Genomic DNA, 19,745 nt, shown 5'->3' on the forward strand with positions numbered 1-19,745 from the left:
CCCCTTTTCTGGCAACATTCTTCCCAAAACACATAACTCCTCATCTCTTACTGTTAAAGATTGACTAGCTCCCGTATCTCTTAAAATTGTGACTTCTTTCCCTGCTCCTCCTGATACAGATACACATGAGTAAACTTTACCCACACAAGTAAATTCTTTGAAAAGATCTGGCACCTTCTTATCAATCACCTCTTGATCAGGCTCTACAGTCTTTTGCACCTCCTTCGCTTCACTTAGGCTTTCCTTTACCACTTTAACAAACCCCACTGTCTTATCCTGTTTTACCACATCAGCCTTTCCAGTGCTTTTCTTCAACCACCAACACTGTGACTTCACATGGCCTAGTTTATTACAGTGAAAACATTTGAAATTTTTCATTTCTTTTCCACTGTCCTGGATTTCTTTTTTAGTTTAAGGTACATTCTCCTTATTATCTACCATCAGATCACCTTTACCTTTCCCACTTGAGTATTTCTCATATCCCCAGTTTCTATCCCTCACAGGCTGCAACTGATGTCGGAAACCAAACTTTGATTTATGAACTAATTCATAATCACCTGCCATTTCTGCAGCTAACCTCGCAATTTTAACCCTCTGATCTTCCACATAGAGTTCTCATGTTTCATGGCCATGTTTCATGGCCATTTTCTGAAGTTCAAACTCTCTCTCTTTATCTTTTTCCCTGATCTGTATCTCCCTTTCTCTTTCTTTTGTTCTGTGAGGGCTATCTTTCTTTTCTCCTTTCGCCTCTCGCCTTTTCTTTTTCCTCTCTATCTCTTTTGTATTCAAGCCGCTTTAGCTCTTTCTCATGTTCCATTTGTTTAATTTGTAACTGAATTTTTGCCATTTCCAATGAGTCAAACTGTATCTCAGGCAACTTTAAATGCTTAGCCACTGCCATAATTACCTCATCTTTTCGCTTTTCATCAGGTAATGTTAACTGCAATGTTTTTGCCAAATCTAACAGCCTGCTTTTAGTCTCTGTCCGTAAAGTACTGTGTGTGACCGTCTCCACCCCCAAAAACATCAGAGTCTCTGAAAGAGCCATTGTCCATAACACACTCCCTACTTAAACTAGAATACCACACCTGAAAAGCAACCACAATATGCTCACCCGTCTCTGTCTTTAAGTTCACTTAGCCAATCCAATAAATAGACTTTTATCCCCCTCGAGCCCCCAATTTGTTATGGACCAGGGTTTAGAGAACCCCAAAGAGTATCATGGGGTTCACTTGACCCACAACTTTTGCTAGATTGTGGTATGGGGAGCCCACAGCCCACTCTACATGTGTGGTACAGCAGAAATGGAAAAGTATTTTTTAAAGCAAAACAATGTTTATTCTATGAACTCAAGTTAACCTTTTTAAAACATACAATGAGCATCTTAGCAACCATCAATTCAAATACAACTCCCGAAGACTACAACACTAAGTAATCATGAATAACTTCCTAAACAACATCCAGAAGATAGAAGAAATGCCTTTTAACAGAAGCACATCAGGTTTACATTCACGACTGAGAACATTTATAATACTGAATTCACCAAATGATCAAGAGATAGTCTTTTCATGGCAGAGAGATCAACAGTACACCTGCTATGCCTGGCTTCAGCTCTAACACTGAAAACAAAACTAAAACACACCCTGCAGCAAACAGCCTAAAACAAAAGTAAAAAGCTGACAGACAGCCCAGCTCCACCCACTTTCTGACATCACTGATAAACATCTATTTCTTAAAGGTACATTTCTTAAACACCCATTTCTCAAAGGTACTCTCACATGACACCACCCCACCCCTTCCCTGCCCCTCTGCAGTCAACACCTCCCCTACATAAGTCACTGGCACGGACGCCACCTCCTCCTCCTCCCTCAGGGTGCTTGATGGCCCCAGGACTACTCTTCGGGATGACGTCAATGCCAGTGACATCCACAGGGTAAGTTTTTAGAGTCCATTATTAAAAATGTGATCGCAGAGTACTTGGAAGTGCTTGATAAAATAGGACCGAGTCAGCAGGGCTTTGTCAAAGGGAGATCATGTCTGACAAATCTGTTAGAGTACTTTGAGGCGGTAACAAGTGAAAAAAGTGACAATCGCTTATTGCCACAAGTAGGCTTCAATTAAGTTACTGTGAAAAGCCCCTAGTCATCACATTCCGGCGCCTGTTCGGGGAGGCTGGTACGGGAAATGAACCGTGCTGCTGGCCTGCCTTGGTCTGCTTTAAAAGCCAGCGATTTAGCCCAGTGTGCTAAACCAGCCCCTGAGGAAGCTAGACAAAGGAGATCCAGAGGATGTGATTTATTTAGATTTCCAGAAGGCCTTTGACAAGGTGCTGCATGGGAGATTGTTAAATAAGGTAAGAGCCCATGGCGTTAAGGGTAAGATCCTGGCATGGATAGAGGATTGGCTGACTGGCAGAAGGCAGAGAGTGGGGATAAATGGGGTCTTTTTCAGGATGGCAGCCGGTGACTAGTGGTGTGCCTCAGGGGTCGGTTCTGGGACCACAACTTTTCACAGTATACATTAATGATCTGGAAGAAGGAACTGAAGGCACTGTTGCTCAATTTGCAGATAATACGAAGAGGAGTAGGTAGTATTGAGGAAGCAGGGGGCTGCAGAACAACTTGGACAGGCTAGGAGAGTGGGCAAAGAAGTGGCAGATTGAATACAATGTGGAAAAGTGTGAGGTTGTGCACTTTGGAAGGAGGGACGGAGGCATAGACTATGTTCTTAATGGGGAAATGCTCAGGAAATCAGAAGCACAAAGGGACTTCGGAGTCCTTGTTCACGATTCTCTTAAGGTTAACGTGGAGGTTCAGTCATAAGTGAGGAAGGCGAATGCAATGTTAGCATTCATGTCGAGAGGGCTAGAATACAAGAGCAGGGATGTACTTTTGAGGCTGTATAAGGCTCTGGTCAGACCCCATTTGGAGTATTGTGAGCAGTTTTGGGCCCCATATCTATGGAAGGATGTGCTGGCGTTGGAAAGGGTTCAAAGGAGGTTCACAAGAATAATCTTTGAAATTAAGAGCTTGCCGTATGAGGAATGGTCGAGGACTCTGGGTCTGTACTCGTTGGCGTTTAAAAGGATGGGGAGTGTTCTTGATTAATAAGGGGATTAGGGGCAGGGCCGGCTCAAGGTACCGGCAACTCGGGCAGTCGCCCGGGGCGCCATGTGCTAGGGGGCACCATCAACGAGTGCGTGACCGGCATCAGAGACCTGCCGACAGAGAGACCGGCCCGCCGATCGGTGAGTCCCGATCATATACCAGGTCACTTCGCCCCCCCCCCCGACCCGACCCCCCCACCCCCGACCCGACCCCCCCGCCCCTGACCCGACCCCCCCCCGACCCGACCCCCCCCACCCCCGACTCGACCTCCCCCCAATCCGACCCGACCCGACCCCGACCCGACCCCCCCGACCCGACCTACCCCCCCGACCCAACCCAACCCCCCCCGACCCGACCCGACCCCCCCGACCCGACCCCCCCGACCCGACCCCCCCCGACCCGACCCCCCCGACCTGACCAGACCCCGAACCCCCCCGACCCGACCCCGACCCGACCCCCCCCGACCCGACCCCCCCCCGACCCGACCCCCCCCCCCTACCCGACCCCCCCGACCCGACCCCCCCCGACCCGACCCGACCCCCGACCCCCCCCGACCCGACCCCCCCCGACCCCGACCCTGACCCCCCCAGACCCGACCCCCCCGACCCGACCCCCCCGACCCGACCCCCCGATCCAACCCGACCCCGACCCCCCGTCCCGACCCGACCCCCCCGACCCGACCCCCCCCGACCCGACCCCCTGACCCCCCTGACCCCCCCGACCGACCCCCCCTTCCACCCCCACCCCCCGACCCCCGACCCCCCCCGACCCCCCCGACCCGACTACCCCCCCCCGACCCGACCACCCCCCCCCCCCCCCCCCCCCCCCCCCCCCCGAAGGGCGCCGAAGTTCAGCTTGCCCGGGGCGCCAGCAACCCTAGGGCTGGCGCTGATTAGGGGTTATGGGAAGAAGGCAGGAGAATGGAGATGAAACAATATCAACCATGATTGAATGGCAGAGCAACCCGATGGGCCGGGTGGCCTAATTCTGTTCCTATGTCTTATGGTCTTATGAGGGTGTGATAGAAATCTAGTTTTAATATATAAGTTTAAAAGGAAGAAATGCTTCAAAATCAAAATAGCTTTTTAAAGTGATTTAGGCTCAAAATGACTTTACTGAGGTCACACAGTTCAAACAGACAGGCAGTGAAAACTGCTGAATACCCTGAGAATGATCAGTTTAAAACTCCAGACACACATTCGTTACACATTTGTTACCGTGTGCATCTGGGTAAAGTTCCTAGTTCAGTGGTCATGAGAACTGATAAAGAGTGTTGGGAATATAATGATGCAGTCACCCCATGCTAAAAATTTGATAGACTGTTATTTCTGTCGAATAAAATGAACTACAATTATTATGACCCAATCACAGACAGAAAAGGGACAGAACATTAGCAATAGCAAATACCTTAAAAATAGGTACCGATTCTGAGCAAATTATTCCGGAATCATTTTTATTTCCCATCTTTAACTATTTCCTGCGCTTTGCTCTGAAGAAGCTATTTTGTTTATTTTAAACTTCTCTGTATTGTGTATTTTAACTTGAATAAATTTGTATTGAATTTAACTCAGTCATAGAACATTGAACATAGAACAGTACAGCACAGAACAGGCCCTTCGGCCCTCGGTGTTGTGCCGAGCAATGATCACCCTACTCAAACCCACGTAACCAGTATACCCATAACCCAACAATCCCCCCCATTAACCTTACACTACAGGCAATTTAGCATGGCCAATCCACCTAACCCGCACATCTTTGGACTGTGGAGGAAACCGGAGCACCTGGAGGAAACCCACGCACACACGGGGAGGACGTGCAGACTCCACACAGACAGTGACCCAGCCGGGAATCGAACCTGGGACCCTGGAGCTGTGAAGCATTGATGCTAACCACCATGCTACCGTGAGGCCCTCACCATCTGTACTTGCTTGGACAAAATGAACTTTTAAAACTCTGGATTTGCAAGCAAACTGACTTGCTAATAGACATCTGCAAAACTAACTGAATAAAGTTTGGATTTACTTCACGCATGAAGCTCTGTTTTAAATTTCTGTCGAGTAATACATATATGGTGCGGTGACACGTAAGATATATTGACCAAAGTACAGATTTATCAGGGCGCGAGCGGAGCTAACTCCTGAGGATCACCCGCCAGCTGGCACTGCCAATCCTGGAGGTCCACGCACACCCCAACCTGGGTCTCAATGATCATGGCCATGGAACAAAGGAAGTGGACCATCTCCCTCTGAGGCTGCGCCACATCACACTGCAACTGTGCAATCACCTTCTGGGTTTGTGTCACATCAGCCAGTAACTGCGCGACCTCCTTCTGGGTCGGTGTCACATCAGCCAACGCCCGGACACAAGACAAGATACATGATTAGACTGCGAGTCGGAGTGGTGGAGCGGTAAGGGTGGAGGGGGAAGTATGGGAGAAGGGATGTGTGTGGGTGATGGGGTGGTGGAGGGGCAGTTTGGGGATGTGTGGGGTGGTGGAGGGGCAGTTTGGGGATGTGTGGGGTGGTGGTGGGTGTGAGGAGTGAAGCAGTGGTAGTGGGTATGGGGGTGGTGACACACATGCCATGGAGAACCACAACCCATCGAGATTTTACTTGCTCGCTCGTTGCAGATCTCTGCCTCGGTGTCCGCCATCTACCCAGGCCCATCGATCAGGTCCAGTACCTGCTGCTCAGCTGCGTTGAGGGGCTGCAGGTCCGGAGGTCTCCCTCCGGTTTTCTCCCTCTCAAGCTGCTTGTGTGCCACCTTCTCCTTGAGGGGGTGGTGCGGGAGGGGAAGAGACAGGAAACGCACAGTGTCAGACAGTCGGATGCATGCGGCACAGGGCGTGGGAAGCTGGTGGCTTTTGCAGCCAGAACACCCAGCCACGGCGGCCGGTATGGGTGCTGGCAGGTGGTGCAGGGTGTGGATTTGGTTATTCCCCGGGAACAGAGGGGGGGTGGGGCTACGGGTGTGTGGTTTAAAGGCTGGTGCCAGGGGTCTACCCACCCTGAGGAGGTTATGCAGGTTTTACGGCATTTTTGGCCGGTCCTGGCGGTGTTGCCCATGGTGCTCAGGGCTTTTCCCAGCTGCGCCCAGGCCTGGTGCACAGTGGTGGGTGACAACCACCTCCTCACCCCGGGATACAGGGTCGTAGTGGGCGCCGATTTCACACCAAATCACAATTCTCCGTCACCTCGACAGCAGCGTCAATGCGTTCCAGAATGCACATACTCTAAATGCCGTTGGCATATCATCAGCGGGCCTGACCCGGTATTCTGCAGGGCCGCCGTGATTCTCTGATGGGCCAAATTCCTGACAGCGCAGTTCACTTGTCCTTTTTAAATCGGGAAACCGCCATCCTGGGTGACGAGGGAGAGAGAGGGGCTATGGAAAGTGTCGAACATTGCCATAGATTGCTGACAGTTGTGCGCTGGCCGTGGGGCTTCATCCAGGGCTGGGGGGAGTAGTGGGGGGTGCCAGGAGGTGGGCTGTGGGCGTCGGGGTGGGCAGGCACGGAGCACCATTGCCGTGGCCTGAAAGGCAGCCAAGCAGCAGTGCACACCGCTAACAACCCACTGTGAACAGGTCGCATGTGTCCCCGCCACCCCCCCCCCCCCCCCCCCCCCAGATGCCCTCGGCCCCTGCCAACCCATCAATGGGATGAGCATGCTCCAGTGCCATCTTGTTGGCTGGGATGAGTGTGTGTGGCGATCGTAATATGTATGTGCGGCTGCAGCTTGTCAGCCTCCCGAGTGTCAATCACGGACCCGGTGAATCCCGCACCATTTTTCATTGGAACCAATTGTGTTCCACGTGGTGCCGGTGCTATCCTCTCCACAGTCTTTAAATCGTTCCAGGTTTGGTGCCAGTTTTGCTGTTGCGACAGTCCACGAATCCTGCAAAGGCGTCAACCCCATGGGCGGAATTCACTGACGGCCGACACTGAAATTGCAAAACGCGATTGGGCAGAGAATAGCCTCCGATGCCAAAATTGTCATACGCGCCGGTTTGACGCCAAATCGGGATCCTCTTGTACCCCGAAAATGGCGTCATTGCGTCGATCGCCGGACGCCGTTTAAGTACATTTGGCATATCATTATCGGGCCTGACCTTCTATTCTCCAAGGCCTCCACGATTCTCTGCCGCCGTTAGCCTGAGTTCCTGACGGCGCGGTTACTGTGGTCTCAGTGGTCGGGAACCCGTCATGGAGGCTGTGGATTGTGCCCACTGCCTCAGTCGGCCGGGAGCCATGCTGCTGGCCGGGGGGGAGGTGGGGGCTTCCGCGAGGGCTGAGGGTCTGATGGGGTGGTCAGGGAGGCAGGATTTGGCAGGTCAGGTCCGCGCATGATCTGCGCCATGTTTTACGATGCGACCGCTGCAGGACGTCACCCTGCGTATGCACGGCCACGGATCCTGCCATTCTCCAAGCATTTCTATCCTGGGAGCCGGGTGTTTTACTCGGCGCTGCTGCTAGCCACTCAACAGTCACAGAATTGGTGAGAGCTCGCCGCCGATTTTGCTGTCGTAAAACGCCACAGTTGCCACGTAGCCGAGGTGAATCTAGCCCTTAGTCTCAGGAACGGAGAATCTGGCCGTCAGGTTCTGGAATGGATAAATCCGCCAAATTTGTCTTTAACAAATCCAGGTTCTTAATTAATTTTTCTTAATTAATCCACTCTTGCCCAAGTAACTGTTAACTTTCTCCTGGATTATCATCTCTAAACGTTTTCCCACCACTGATATGAAACTGTCTGCCTGTAATTCCTGAGTTTATCATTACTCACTCGTTTGAACAATGATGTGGGGCAGGATTCCCCATTCCCTGACACCGATTTCATAATCAACGATTGGGCGGAGAGTCCCTTTTGACGTCAAAATCAGGGTGGCACCTGTTTGACGCAGGTTTTGTGTGCTCCGCGCCCTCCGCAACAGCATCTTCGCGGCGCGCACCACACGCCATTATATGGCCTCAGTGCATCATCTGAAGGCCCTCCCCCGATGCTCCACCTCCGATGGGCTGAGTTCCCGACCGTGCGGTTGACGTAAGGGCCTGGATTCTCCGACCCTGCGCCGGTTCGGAGAATCCCCAGGGGGAGGCGCGAATCCCGCAATGCCGACCCAATGCCGGCTGCCCTATTCAACGGCGCCGTTTTTCAGGGACCAGCAGGATTCCCGCCACACCGGTCTGGGGCCGTTGACAGCGATTCTCCTATCCCCAATGGGCTGAGTGGCCGTAAAGGTTTGGCCAGTCCAGCCAGCGTGAATTACTCATACCATACACGGCGAGACCTGGGAGGTAAGTGTGCGGGGCAGTCCTGGGGGGAGCGCGGGTGGATGCGACCCCGGGGATGGGGTGGCCCCACAGTGGCCTGCCCCGCGATCGGGGCCTACCGATCTGCTTTATCTTCTCTTGCTTACCCCACTCTTGCTTTCTATTAATTAACCAAACCTCTATCCATGCTACTACTTTACCCTTAATGCCATGCATCTTTATCTTATGCAGCAACCTTTTGTGTGGGACTTGTCAAAGGCTTTCTGGAAATCCAGATATACCACATCCATTGGCTCCCCATTATCTACCGCACTGGTAATGTCCTCAAAAAATTCCACTAAATTAGTTGGGCATGACCTGCCCTTTATGAACCCATGCTGCGTCTGCCCAATGGGACAATTTCCATTCAGATGCCTCGCTATTTCTTCCTTGATGATAGATTCCAGCATCTTCCCTACTACCGAAGTTAAGCTCACTAGCCTATAATTACCCGCTCTCTGCCTACCTCCTTTTTTAACAGTAGTGTCCCGTTTGCCAATTTCCAATCCGCCGGGACCAGCCCAGAGTCTAGTGAATTTTGGCAAATTATTAGTGCATTTGCAATTTCCCTAGCCATCTCTTTTAGCACTCCTGGATGCATTCCATCAGGGCCAGGAGACTTGTCTACCTTTAGCCCCATTAGCTTGCCCATCACTACCTCCTTAGTGATAGCAATAATCTCAAGGTCTTCACCTGTCGTAGCCTCATTTCTATCAGTCACTGGCATGTTATTTATGTCTTCCACTGTGAAGACCAACCCAAAAAACCTGTTCAGTTCCTCAGCCATTTCCTCATCTCCCATTATTAAATCTCCCTCTCATTCTCTAAAGGACCAATATTTACCTTAGCCATTCTTTTTTGTTTTATATATTTGTAGAAACTTTTACTATCTGTTTTTATACTCTGAGCAAGTTTACTCTCATAATCTATCTTACTCTTCTTTATAGCTTTTTAGTAGCTTTCTGTTGCCCCCTAAAGATTTCCCAGTCCTCTAGTCTCCCACTAATCTTTGCCACTTTGTATGCTTTTTCCTTCAATTTGATACTCTCCCTCATTTCCTTAGATATCCATGGTCGATTTTCCCTCTTTCTACCGTCCTTCCTTTTTGTTGGTATAAACCTTTGCTGAGCACTGTGAAAAATCGCTTGGAAGGTTCTCCACTATTCCTCAACTGTTTCACCATAAAGTCTTTGCTCCCAGTCTACCTTAGCTAGCCCTTCTCTCATCCCATTGTAATCTCCTTTGTTTAAGCACAAAACACAATAGTGTTTGATTTTACCTTCTCACCCTCCATCTGTGTTTTAAATTCCACCATATTGTGATCGCTCCTTCCAAGAGGATCCCTAACTATGAGATCATTAATCAATCCTGTCTCATTACACAGGACCAGATCTAGGACCACTTGTTCCCTCGTAGGTTCCATTACATACTGTTCTAGGAAACTATCGCGGATACATTCTATAAACTCCTCCTCAAGGCTGCCTTGACCGATCTGGTTAAACCAATCCACATGTAGATTAAAATCCCCCATGATAACTGCTGTACCATGTCTACATGCATCAGTTATTTCTTTTTTTATTGCCTGCCCCACCATAATGTTACTATTTGGTGGCCTATAGACTACTCCTATCAGTGACTTTTTCACCTTACTATTCCTGATTTCCATCCAAATGGATTCAACCTTATCCTCCGTAGCACCGATGTCATCGCTTACTATTGCCCGGATTTCATCCTTAAATAACAGAGCTACACCACCTCCCTTACCATCCACTCTGTCCTTCCGAATAGTTTGATACCCTTGGATATTTAACTCTCAGTCGTGACCATCCTTTAACCATGTTTCAGTAATGGCCACTAAATCATAGTCATTCACGATGATTTGCGCCATCAACTCATTTACCTTATTCCGAATACTACGAGTATTCAGGTAAAGTACACTTATGTTGGCTTTTATACCTCTGTTTTGAATCTTAACACCTCGATCAGTAACCTCTCCTAAGTTATATTTCCTCTTAACTTTTCTCCTAATTTTCCTTGTCATTGAACCCATATCTTCATGCAACAACCTGCCGCGTCGCATCTAACGAGGGTTGAAAGATTATGATCAATGTCTCAGCAATTTCTACCCTTACTCCCTCAGAATCCTTGGATACATCCCATCCGGTCTTGGTGATTTATGAACTCGAATTACAGCACAGACTATTCAGTGACTCAGCTATCTCCTCTTCCATTATGACTCTGGCAATATATTTTTCTTTAGGAAGGATAGATGGAAAACGCTCATCCCGTATTTCAGTCATTTTGTCTGCCTCCAAGTGTTGATCGCCTTCTGGATCTCCAATCAGCCCCCCCCCCCCTCCTTTTACTACCCTTTTCATTATATATGCCTGCAGATTATTTTTGGATTCACTTTCATGTTAGCTGCCAATTCCTTCTCATTTCTTTTATTGCTTCTCTGACTTCCTTTATCATATTTCTAACTTTCCACATTCAGCTTTAATTTTCATCCTGACATTTTCTGCTTCATCTTCCTCAAACATTTTCAAGGGTCAAGGGAACGTTACCTGGTTGTTATCAAAGTCAGTCGGAGGAGTTTGCGGCAAATCAGTGGTCGTCTCCTGAGCTGTCCAATGAGGCTGGTTAGTTAGCTGCTTGTCAACTGCAAAGACAAAGAAGTCAATTTTGGCCACTTCACAACATTCCAAAAGATACAAAAAGACTGGGAGATTTTCCAGTCCCCTTGCAATGTGTTTTCCAATGGCGGAGGTGGCTCACCATTGGCCACCACCAAAGTCAATGGTCATTTGTGTTGCTCGCCAGCTGTGCTGCCGGGGAGCCCACTGTAGGCGAGACTGGGAAGGGCCAAAAAATCCCACCTATTGCATGACACGGAATTTAGCTATGGTCGCATTGCTTAAAGTGTGTGCCAAGAAACTTATGAGGTGGGGGCAGTGGGGGGCAGCCTATTTTCAACACTGCTGCCTGGAAGTGATTTCTTTGTGGCATTGTCCTCGCACAGAACTGGGCAGCCATCTCTCCAGGTATCTCCATAGCACTCACCTACCCTCCGGACGTGCACATGTCCCCAGAGCTACAGCTCATCCCCTGGGTGTTCTGATGTTGGCTGCTGTGGTGTGGTGTTGCCTCCCGCAGTGTTCAAGCACAGTGTCCATGCATCAAGGTGTGATTGGAATGCTAGGCAATGACTCCCACATGCTACATGGCCCACCCACCCACTTGTGTTGTGCAAAGTGCTCACTTAACCACCAGGCAATTCCCTTTTAGCAAAAGCCTTCAGCCTCATGGTCAGCGGCCTCAGCAGTCTGTGGGGTTTATGGGTGGTCGGTGGGGCAGATGGGCAGGGGCTAGGGTTGCCACAATCCAGGGTTGGGTTGCTCTTTCCACATGCAGTTGCCCCCCTAGCACCTCCCCCCACTAACTCAGCTAAGGGTCCCCCACCCCCCATGAAGCACTGGGGTGGATAGCCTAGCACCTCTGGGCTCATTGCCTGTGAGCAAAGATGGCTACTCACCTCCTTGGCTCCCCACAGAAGACCATCTGCCAGGTTTACCTGTTTCAAAAGAAGTACTAATTGGCACCAGCGTGACTCTTGTTGGGGTGGCCGATCAATGACCGTTGGATATGTCTTAAAAACCCATCTGGTTTTAAATCAGCCGTCCTTACCTGGTCTGCCCTACATGTGACTCCAGACGCCACAATGTGGTTGACTCTGAACTGTCCCTCAAGGGCAATTAGGGATGGGCAATGCTGGCACAGCCAGCGACACCCATGTCCCATGAACGAATAAAAACACACGATTCTGCAATTTTGTGATTAAAGCCCTCACTCTCCCAACTGTCCGAATAGAAAACCATGGGCTGGATTCCCCGCCGGCGGGATGCTCCATTTTGCCGGCAGCCCAGGGGTTTCCTGACGGCGTGGGGCTGCGCCACAATGGGAAACCCCACTGACCAGCCGGCGTAACGGAGCATCCCGCCGGCGGGGTGAAACAGAAATATGGCGCGGTGAATCCAGCCCCATATCTCCCCAACATGTTTGAATATAAAGTAACCCAAAGTAATTTAATTCATACCAGTTGGACTCTTCATTCTTGACTCCATTTGTGAATCTTCCAGGATAATGCAACTGAAAAGGATTTAAAATACTACTAAACCAAAATTGCACAGGGATATGAAATGATGACAATGCAGATATTATATTCTGAATAGTCACCTCAGTTTTGACAACACATTCATCTGTCCAGCCCCAAACAGTGCATTTCTGATAAATTTTAACAAAGAAGTACTATTTCTGTTCACTGAAGATGCACCACGATTGGCACATGATGACATCAACTACATCTTGACCATTCTCTTGTCCTTCAACCTCTTCACCTCCCACAAAGCATGGTTCAGTTGATCTCTCCTTAAGGATAGAATGGAAGGATGCACTGCTGGGTTCTGACCCTCAACTTCTTCCCACCTCCAAACTGGCCAAGTCATGTATTTTCAGGAGGATCAGAAGGTCAACGTTCTCTAGCCACTTCTGTGCCCCTTCTCCCACTCCAACACCACCCACCTCGCCCCCTTACATCTGGGGAGTGTGCCTTGTGCCTGTTCCAAGTGACATTCCTAGACCAGATGGAAGGCAGGTGAGAGAGTGTCAAGATTGTCGTAATGATCAGAACCAGGAAATGAAGCAGGTTTGCATATTTTTGGGGAAACTATTCTCTATCCTTAGGGAAACTACTTGAGTAAGGATAAAGAGGGAGGAAGGGGATAGGAGGAGTAGATTAGTGTCAAATGTTCCCCTCAGTACACCAATAATTTGCATTCTACCATTACAATAATAAAATGCCCCAAGGTTCTTCACAGAATGTGGCATTAGTGTGCCACATGGAGAAATAAGAGCACAGATGGCCAAAAGTTTACTCAAAGAGCTAGAATTTAAACTGTGGGGTTGATTATATGGCCACGTTCGCCCAGCGACCAGAGGATCTTGCCCAAGTCAATGGACTTCTCTATTGTCTGCAACTCGCCGGTGGCGTTCCTGTGGTGGGCGGGGTGGAAGAATCTAACCCTGTGTCTTAAAAGAGGAGAGAAAGGTACAGAGGATGAGGAAGGGAAGTCCAGAGGCTACGGGCTGACAGCTGATGGCATGGCCACCATTGGTGGAATGATAGTAAGTGGGGAGGTACAAGGGAGCAGATCAAAGGTATTGATCTTGGAAGATGTAAGATAGAAGGAACGCGCAGAGATTTGGGTGGTAATAAGAATCTTGAAATCAAGGTTTTGTAGGACTAAGGATCAATCTAGGTCTGTGAGTACGGGGTGATGTGTGAACAGGCCCTGGTGTTAGATGTAGTGTAGGCTCTGGCAGTGAGTGGCAGTGAGTTTTGGATGTGGTCAGAACAATGCAATCATAGAGTCCTGGAGTTGGGGGGCTGCAGAAAAGTGGTGAAAGCTCAGTGAACAGACGAGAAGGAAAAGCAGGAGAGTTTGTGAACAGAGGAGGAGGAAAATCAGAGAGTTCAGGAAGAAGAGGAGCCATAAAAGTAGCAAGTATTTAAGAAGGGTTGTAGAGATAAGCCAGGGAATATAGATGTTAGTGGTAGGGTAACTACTGGAGAAAATTCTGAAGGAGAGAATCTATCTATCTCCGGCTGGAGAGGCAAGGTTTGGTCAGGAAGAGTCAGCATGGCTTTGTCAGAGGGAGGTCATGCCGAACAAATTTGATTGAATTTTTTGAGGAGGTGACCAGGTGTGTAAATGAGGGCAGTGCAGTTGATGTTGCTTATCTGGATTTCAACAAAGCCTTTGACAAGGTCCCACATGGGAGACGTATGAAGAAAACAAATACACATGGGCTACATGGTAATTTGATAAGGTGGATTCAAAATTGGCGTAGTTGCAGGAGACAGAGGGTGATGACAGACGGCTGCTTTAGTGATTGGAAGCCAGTGTCCAGTGATGTACCACAGGGATCTGTGCTGGCTCCCCTGTTAACCGTCATTTATATAAATGACATGGATGACTATGTGGAGGGTAGGATCAGTAAGTTTGCGGATGGCACAAAGATTTGCTGGGTGGTTAACAGTGAGGCTGTGGGTCTTGGGTTACAGGAAGATATAGACGGGATGGTCAAATGGGCAGATAAGTGGCAGATATTATTATTTTTAAATTCTCTTTACTGTCAGAAGTAGGTTTACATTAACACTGCAATGAAGTTACTGTGAAAATCCCCTAGTTGCCACATTCCGGCACCTGTTCGGGTACATGGAGGGAGAATTCAGAATGTCCAATTCACCTAACAGCACGTCTTTCGGGATTTGTGGGAGGAAACCGGAGCGCCCGGAGGAAACCCACACAGACACGGGAGAACGTGCAGACTCCGCACAGACAGTAACCCAAGCGGCAATCGAACCTGGAACTCTAGCGCTGTGAAGCAACAGTGCTAACCCTTAACCCTGAAAAGTGTGAGCTGATATACTTTGGAAGGAGTAATTTGACAAGGAAGTATTCAATGAACAGCATGGCACTGGGAAGTTCAGTGGAACAAAGGGCCCTTGATGTGTTTGTCCATAGATTTCTGAAGGCGAGAGGGCAAGGTCATACGGTGGTGAAAAATTGAGGCATTGATTACAAAAGCAAAGAGATCGTGTTGGAGGTGTATAGAACTTTGGTGAGGCCACAGCTGGAGTACTGTGTGCAATTCTGGTTGCCACATTATAGGAAGGAGTGACTGCACTGGAGGGGGTGCAGTGGTGTCATTGTATTGTCACTGGACTGATAATCCAGAGACCCAGTGTAATGCTCTAGGTACCAAATGAGAAAATGCTGGAAAATCTCAGCAGGTCTGGCAGCATCTGCAAGGAGAGAGAAGAGCTAACGTTTTAAGTCCAGGTGACCCTTTGTCAAAGCTTGCCCATTGTGTGCCCTCCAGGTACCCAGGTTCAAATCCCACCAGGGCAGATGGTGCAATTTGAATTCCATACAAATCTGGAACTAAAAGTCTAATGATGACCATGAAACTATTGTCGATTGTCATTAAAAATCCATCTGATTCACTAATGTCCTTTAGGGAAGGAAATCTGTCATCCTTACCTGGTCTGGCCTACATGTGACACCAGACCCACAGCAAAGTGGTTGACTCTTAAATGCCCCCAGGGATGGGCAATAAATGCTGGCCCAGCCAGCGACACCCACATCCCATGAATGAATAAAGAAAAAAAAGAGGAAATTCACCAGGATGTTGCCTTTAATGGAACATTTAAGTTATGAAGAGACGTTGGATAGGCTTGGGTTGTTTTCATTGGAGTAGCGAAGACTGAGGGGTAACCTGCTGAAGATGTACATGATTATGAGGGACATGGATAGGTTAGATGGGGAGCAAATGTTCCCCTTAGTTGAAGGGTCAGTCACGAGGGGTACAAGTTCAAGGTAAGGGGTTGAGGTTTAGGGGGATGTGCGAAAAATCCTTTCTACCCAGAAGGTGGTGGCAGTCTGGAATGCATTGCTTGAGAGATGGGCTGACTCAGATCCTTTAAAAAGTACCGGATGAGCACTTGGCACATCATAATAGTCAAGGCTATGGGCCAGGTGCTGGCAAATAGAATTAGGTAGGCAGGTCAGCTATTTTTCATTTGTCAGAGTAGACTCGATGGGCCGAAGGGCCTCTTTTGCACTGTGTTTTCTGTGATTCTATGAACGAGGGGAGGGAGAAAGTGGCGAGATTAAAATTTAAATTCCCATTGTGGGGCAGCCCCACACCGTGGGGAGAGCCCCGGGCTGCCGGCAAAACGGAGCATCCCGCCGATGGAGAATCCAGCCCAAGGTAAATGAGTTGACGACACAAATCATCGCAAATGAGTATGATTTAGTGGCCATTACAGAGACATGGGCCGGGATTCTACCTACCCGGCGGGGCGGGGGATCCCGGCGTGTCGGAGTGGCGTGAACCACTCCTGCGTCAGGCTGCCCCAAAGGTGCGGACGTCTCCACACCTTTAGGAGCCAAGCCCTTACCTTGAGGGGCTAGGCCCGCGCCAGAGTGGTTCCTGTCCTGCCAGATGGCGTGAAAGGCCTTTGGCGCCACGCCAGCCGGGGCCGAAGGGAATTCGCTGGCCGAGGGAAGTCCGCGCATGCGCCGGAGCGTCAGCAGCAGCTGACGTCATCTCAGCGCATGCGCAGGAGAGGGGGTCACTTCCGCCTCCGCCATGGTGAAGACCATGGTGAAGGTGGAAGGAAAAAAGTGCCCCCAAGGCACAGGCCCGCCTGCCAATCGGTGGTCACTGATCGCGGGTCAGGCCACCGTGGGGGCACCCCCCGGGGCCAGATCGCCCCGCGCCCCTCCCCCAGGACCCTGGAGCCCGCCTGCGCCACCTGCTCCCGCAGGTAAGGTAGGTGGTTTGATCCACGCCGGCGGGAGAGGGTTGACAGCGGCGGGACTTCGACCTATTGCGGGCTGGAGAATCGGCGGGGGGGGGCCCCGCTGACTGGCGCGGCGTGATTCCCGCCCCCGCCGAATCTCTGGTGGTGGCGAATTTGGGACACGGCGGGGGCGGGATTGACGCCGGCCCCCGGCGATTCTCCGACCCAGCGGGGGGTCGGAGAACCCCGCCCATGGTTGCAGGATGGTCACGACTGGGAGTTAAATATCCAGGGGTATCAGATTAGTCAGAAGGACAGACAGGAAGGTAAGGGAGGTGGTGTAGCACAGATATTTAAAGATGACATCAGGCGGTTGTGAAAGATGATTTGGGTTCTATGGGGAAATTGCTTTGAAAATCCTCCACTAGTAAGGGGAAAAGGTCACTAATAGGCGTAGTCTTTGGGCCACCAAATAATAACATCATGGTGTGGTGGGCAATAAACAAAGAAATAACTGATGCATGTAAAAATGCTACAGCAATTATCACGGGAGATTTTAATCTGTATATTGATTGGTCAAACCAGGTCGCTCAAGGCAGCGTTGAGCAGTTCATAGAATGTATCCACGATAGTTTCCTTGAAAAATATGTAATGAAACCTATGAGGGAGCAAGGTATCCTGATTCTGGTCCTGTGTATAGAGACAAGAATAATTAATGATCTCATAGTTAGGGATCCACTTGAAAGGAGCGATCACAGTATGGTTGAAATTAAAATATAGATCATAGAATTTACAGTGCAGAAGGAGGCCATTCGGCCCATCGAGTCTGCACCAGCTCTTGGAAAGAGCACCCTACCCAAGGTCAACACATCCACCCTATCCCCATAACCCAGTAACCCCACCCAACACTAAGGGCAATTTTGGACACTAAGGGCAATTTATCATGGCCAATTCACCTAACCTGCACACCTTTGGACTGTGGGAGGAAACCGGAGCACCCGGAGTAAACCCATGCAAACACGGGGAGGATGTGCGACTCCGCACAGACAGTGAACCAAGCCAGAATCGAACCTGGGACCCTGGAGCTGTGAAGCCATTGTGCTGTCCACAATGCTACCGTGCTGCCCCGGAGGATGAGAAAGTAAAATCCAATACCAGTGTCTTGTGCCTAAACAAAGGAGTCTCCAATGGGATGAGGGAGAAGTTGGCTAAGGTCGGCTGGGAGAAAAGGCTTCATGGTGGGACAACTGAGGAACAGTGGAGGACTTTCAAAGTGATTTTTCACAGCGCTCAGCAAAGGTACATACCAGTGAAAAGGAAGAACTGTAAGAAAAGGGATAATCAGTCATGGATATCTAAGGAAATAAAGATGAATATCAAATTGAAAGAAAATGCATATAACCTGGCAAAGATTAATGGGAAACTAGAAGATTGAGAAATCTTTAAAAGTCAACAGGAAGCCAAGAAAAACCTACAAAGAAAAGTAAGATAGATTCTAAGAGTAAACTAGCTCAGAATATAAAAACAGACAGCAAATGTTTCTACAAATAAATAAAACAAGAGTGGCTAAGGTCAACATTGGTCCTTTAGAGGATGAGAAGGTAAATTTAATGGGAAATGAGGAAATGGGCGAGGCATTGAACAGGTATTTTTTTTAAATCCAAGATGGCGCCGGAGCGAGGCAACTTCTTGGAGGATGTGCCCAGCATACCCTCTAATTCTATCTTTTACTCTCGTTCCATGCTTCCAGAACTTCATTCCGACTCTTTCAAACTCTTTAACAAAGTTCTAATTAAATCACTAACAGATTTGGCGATCCTAAGGAGACACCTGAAACTGACGAGCAGAAATCGACCCGGACCAGCCGACCACGTGCCGGCGCTGCAATCCCAGGCCTGGGGATTCCCCTACAGCGACTTCCAGAGACCAGGAAAACACCCTAGAAGCCAGGGCCTTCACTCTGCAGGCTCCCAGAGACCTGGAAAACACCACCGAAGCCAAGACCTTCACTCTGCTGGTCTATAAGGAGTATAGTAGGGGGCTGAGGACACAGCCTTGTGGGGCACCGGTGTTGAGAATGATCGTGGAGGAGGTGTTGTTGCCTATCCTTACTGATTGTGGCCTGTGGGTTAGGAAGTGCAGGATCCAATCGCAGAGGGAGGAGCCGAGGCCAAGGCCATGGAGTTTGGAGATGAGTTTCGTAGGAATGATGGTGTTGAAGGCTGAGCTGTAGTCAATAAATAGGAGTTTGACATAGGCGTCTTTGTTATCTAGGTGTTCCAGGGCCATGGAGATGGCGTCTGCTGTGCACCTGTTGCAGCGGTAGGCGAACTGTAGTGGATCAAGGCAACGCAGGAGTCTGGAGTTGATTTGTGTCATGATTAACCCTTCGAAGCACTTCATGATGGATGTCAGAGCCACTGGACAATAGTCATTAAAGCATGCTGCTTGCCTTTTTTTTGGTACTGGGATGATGGTCGTCTTCTTGAAGCAGATAGGGACCTCAGATTGTTGTAAGGAGAGGTTGAAGATGTCTGCAAATACACCCTCCAACTGACCCGAAAGACCTGAGTGCTCGTCCAGGTACCCCATCCGGGCCAGTGGCTTTCCGTGGGTAGACACCTGGTTAGAAATTGTCCCATTGTGCAGACGCAGCACGGGTTCATGAAAGGAAAGTCAGGCCTAACTAATTTACTGGAATTCTTTGAGGGCATTATGAGTGTGGTGGACAACGGGGAACCGGTAGATGTGGTGTTCTGAATCTCCATAAGGCATTCGACTAGGTGCCGCACAAAGGTCTGTTGCATAAGATAAAGGTGCAGGGCATTATGGGTAATGTATTAGCATGGACAGAGGATTGGCTAACTAACAGAGAGAAAAAGAGTGGGGATAAATGGGTGGTTTTCTGGTTGGTGATCAGTGGCTAGTGGTGCGCCTCAGGGATCAGTGTTGGGACTGC

General features: G+C 49.4%; 1 protein-coding gene across 6 annotated transcripts in view; it reads right to left on the reverse strand.

The window, feature by feature from the left end:
- The window catches only part of LOC119979694, a 253,384-nt gene that overhangs the window by 81,276 nt on the left and 152,363 nt on the right, over nt 1–19,745 (reverse strand). For all 6 annotated transcript variants that reach the window (XM_038822283.1, XM_038822274.1, XM_038822266.1 and 3 more), the window contains 2 exons: nt 12,512–12,564; nt 10,983–11,077 (listed from right to left, as the gene is read on the reverse strand). In XM_038822283.1, the coding sequence (XP_038678211.1) occupies nt 10,983–11,077; nt 12,512–12,564 (148 nt within the window). The remainder of the gene's footprint in view (nt 1–10,982; nt 11,078–12,511; nt 12,565–19,745) is intronic.

This window comes from Scyliorhinus canicula, chromosome 2 (assembly GCF_902713615.1).
Source record: "Scyliorhinus canicula chromosome 2, sScyCan1.1, whole genome shotgun sequence".
In the NCBI taxonomy this organism is placed as follows: Eukaryota; Metazoa; Chordata; class Chondrichthyes; order Carcharhiniformes; family Scyliorhinidae; genus Scyliorhinus; species Scyliorhinus canicula.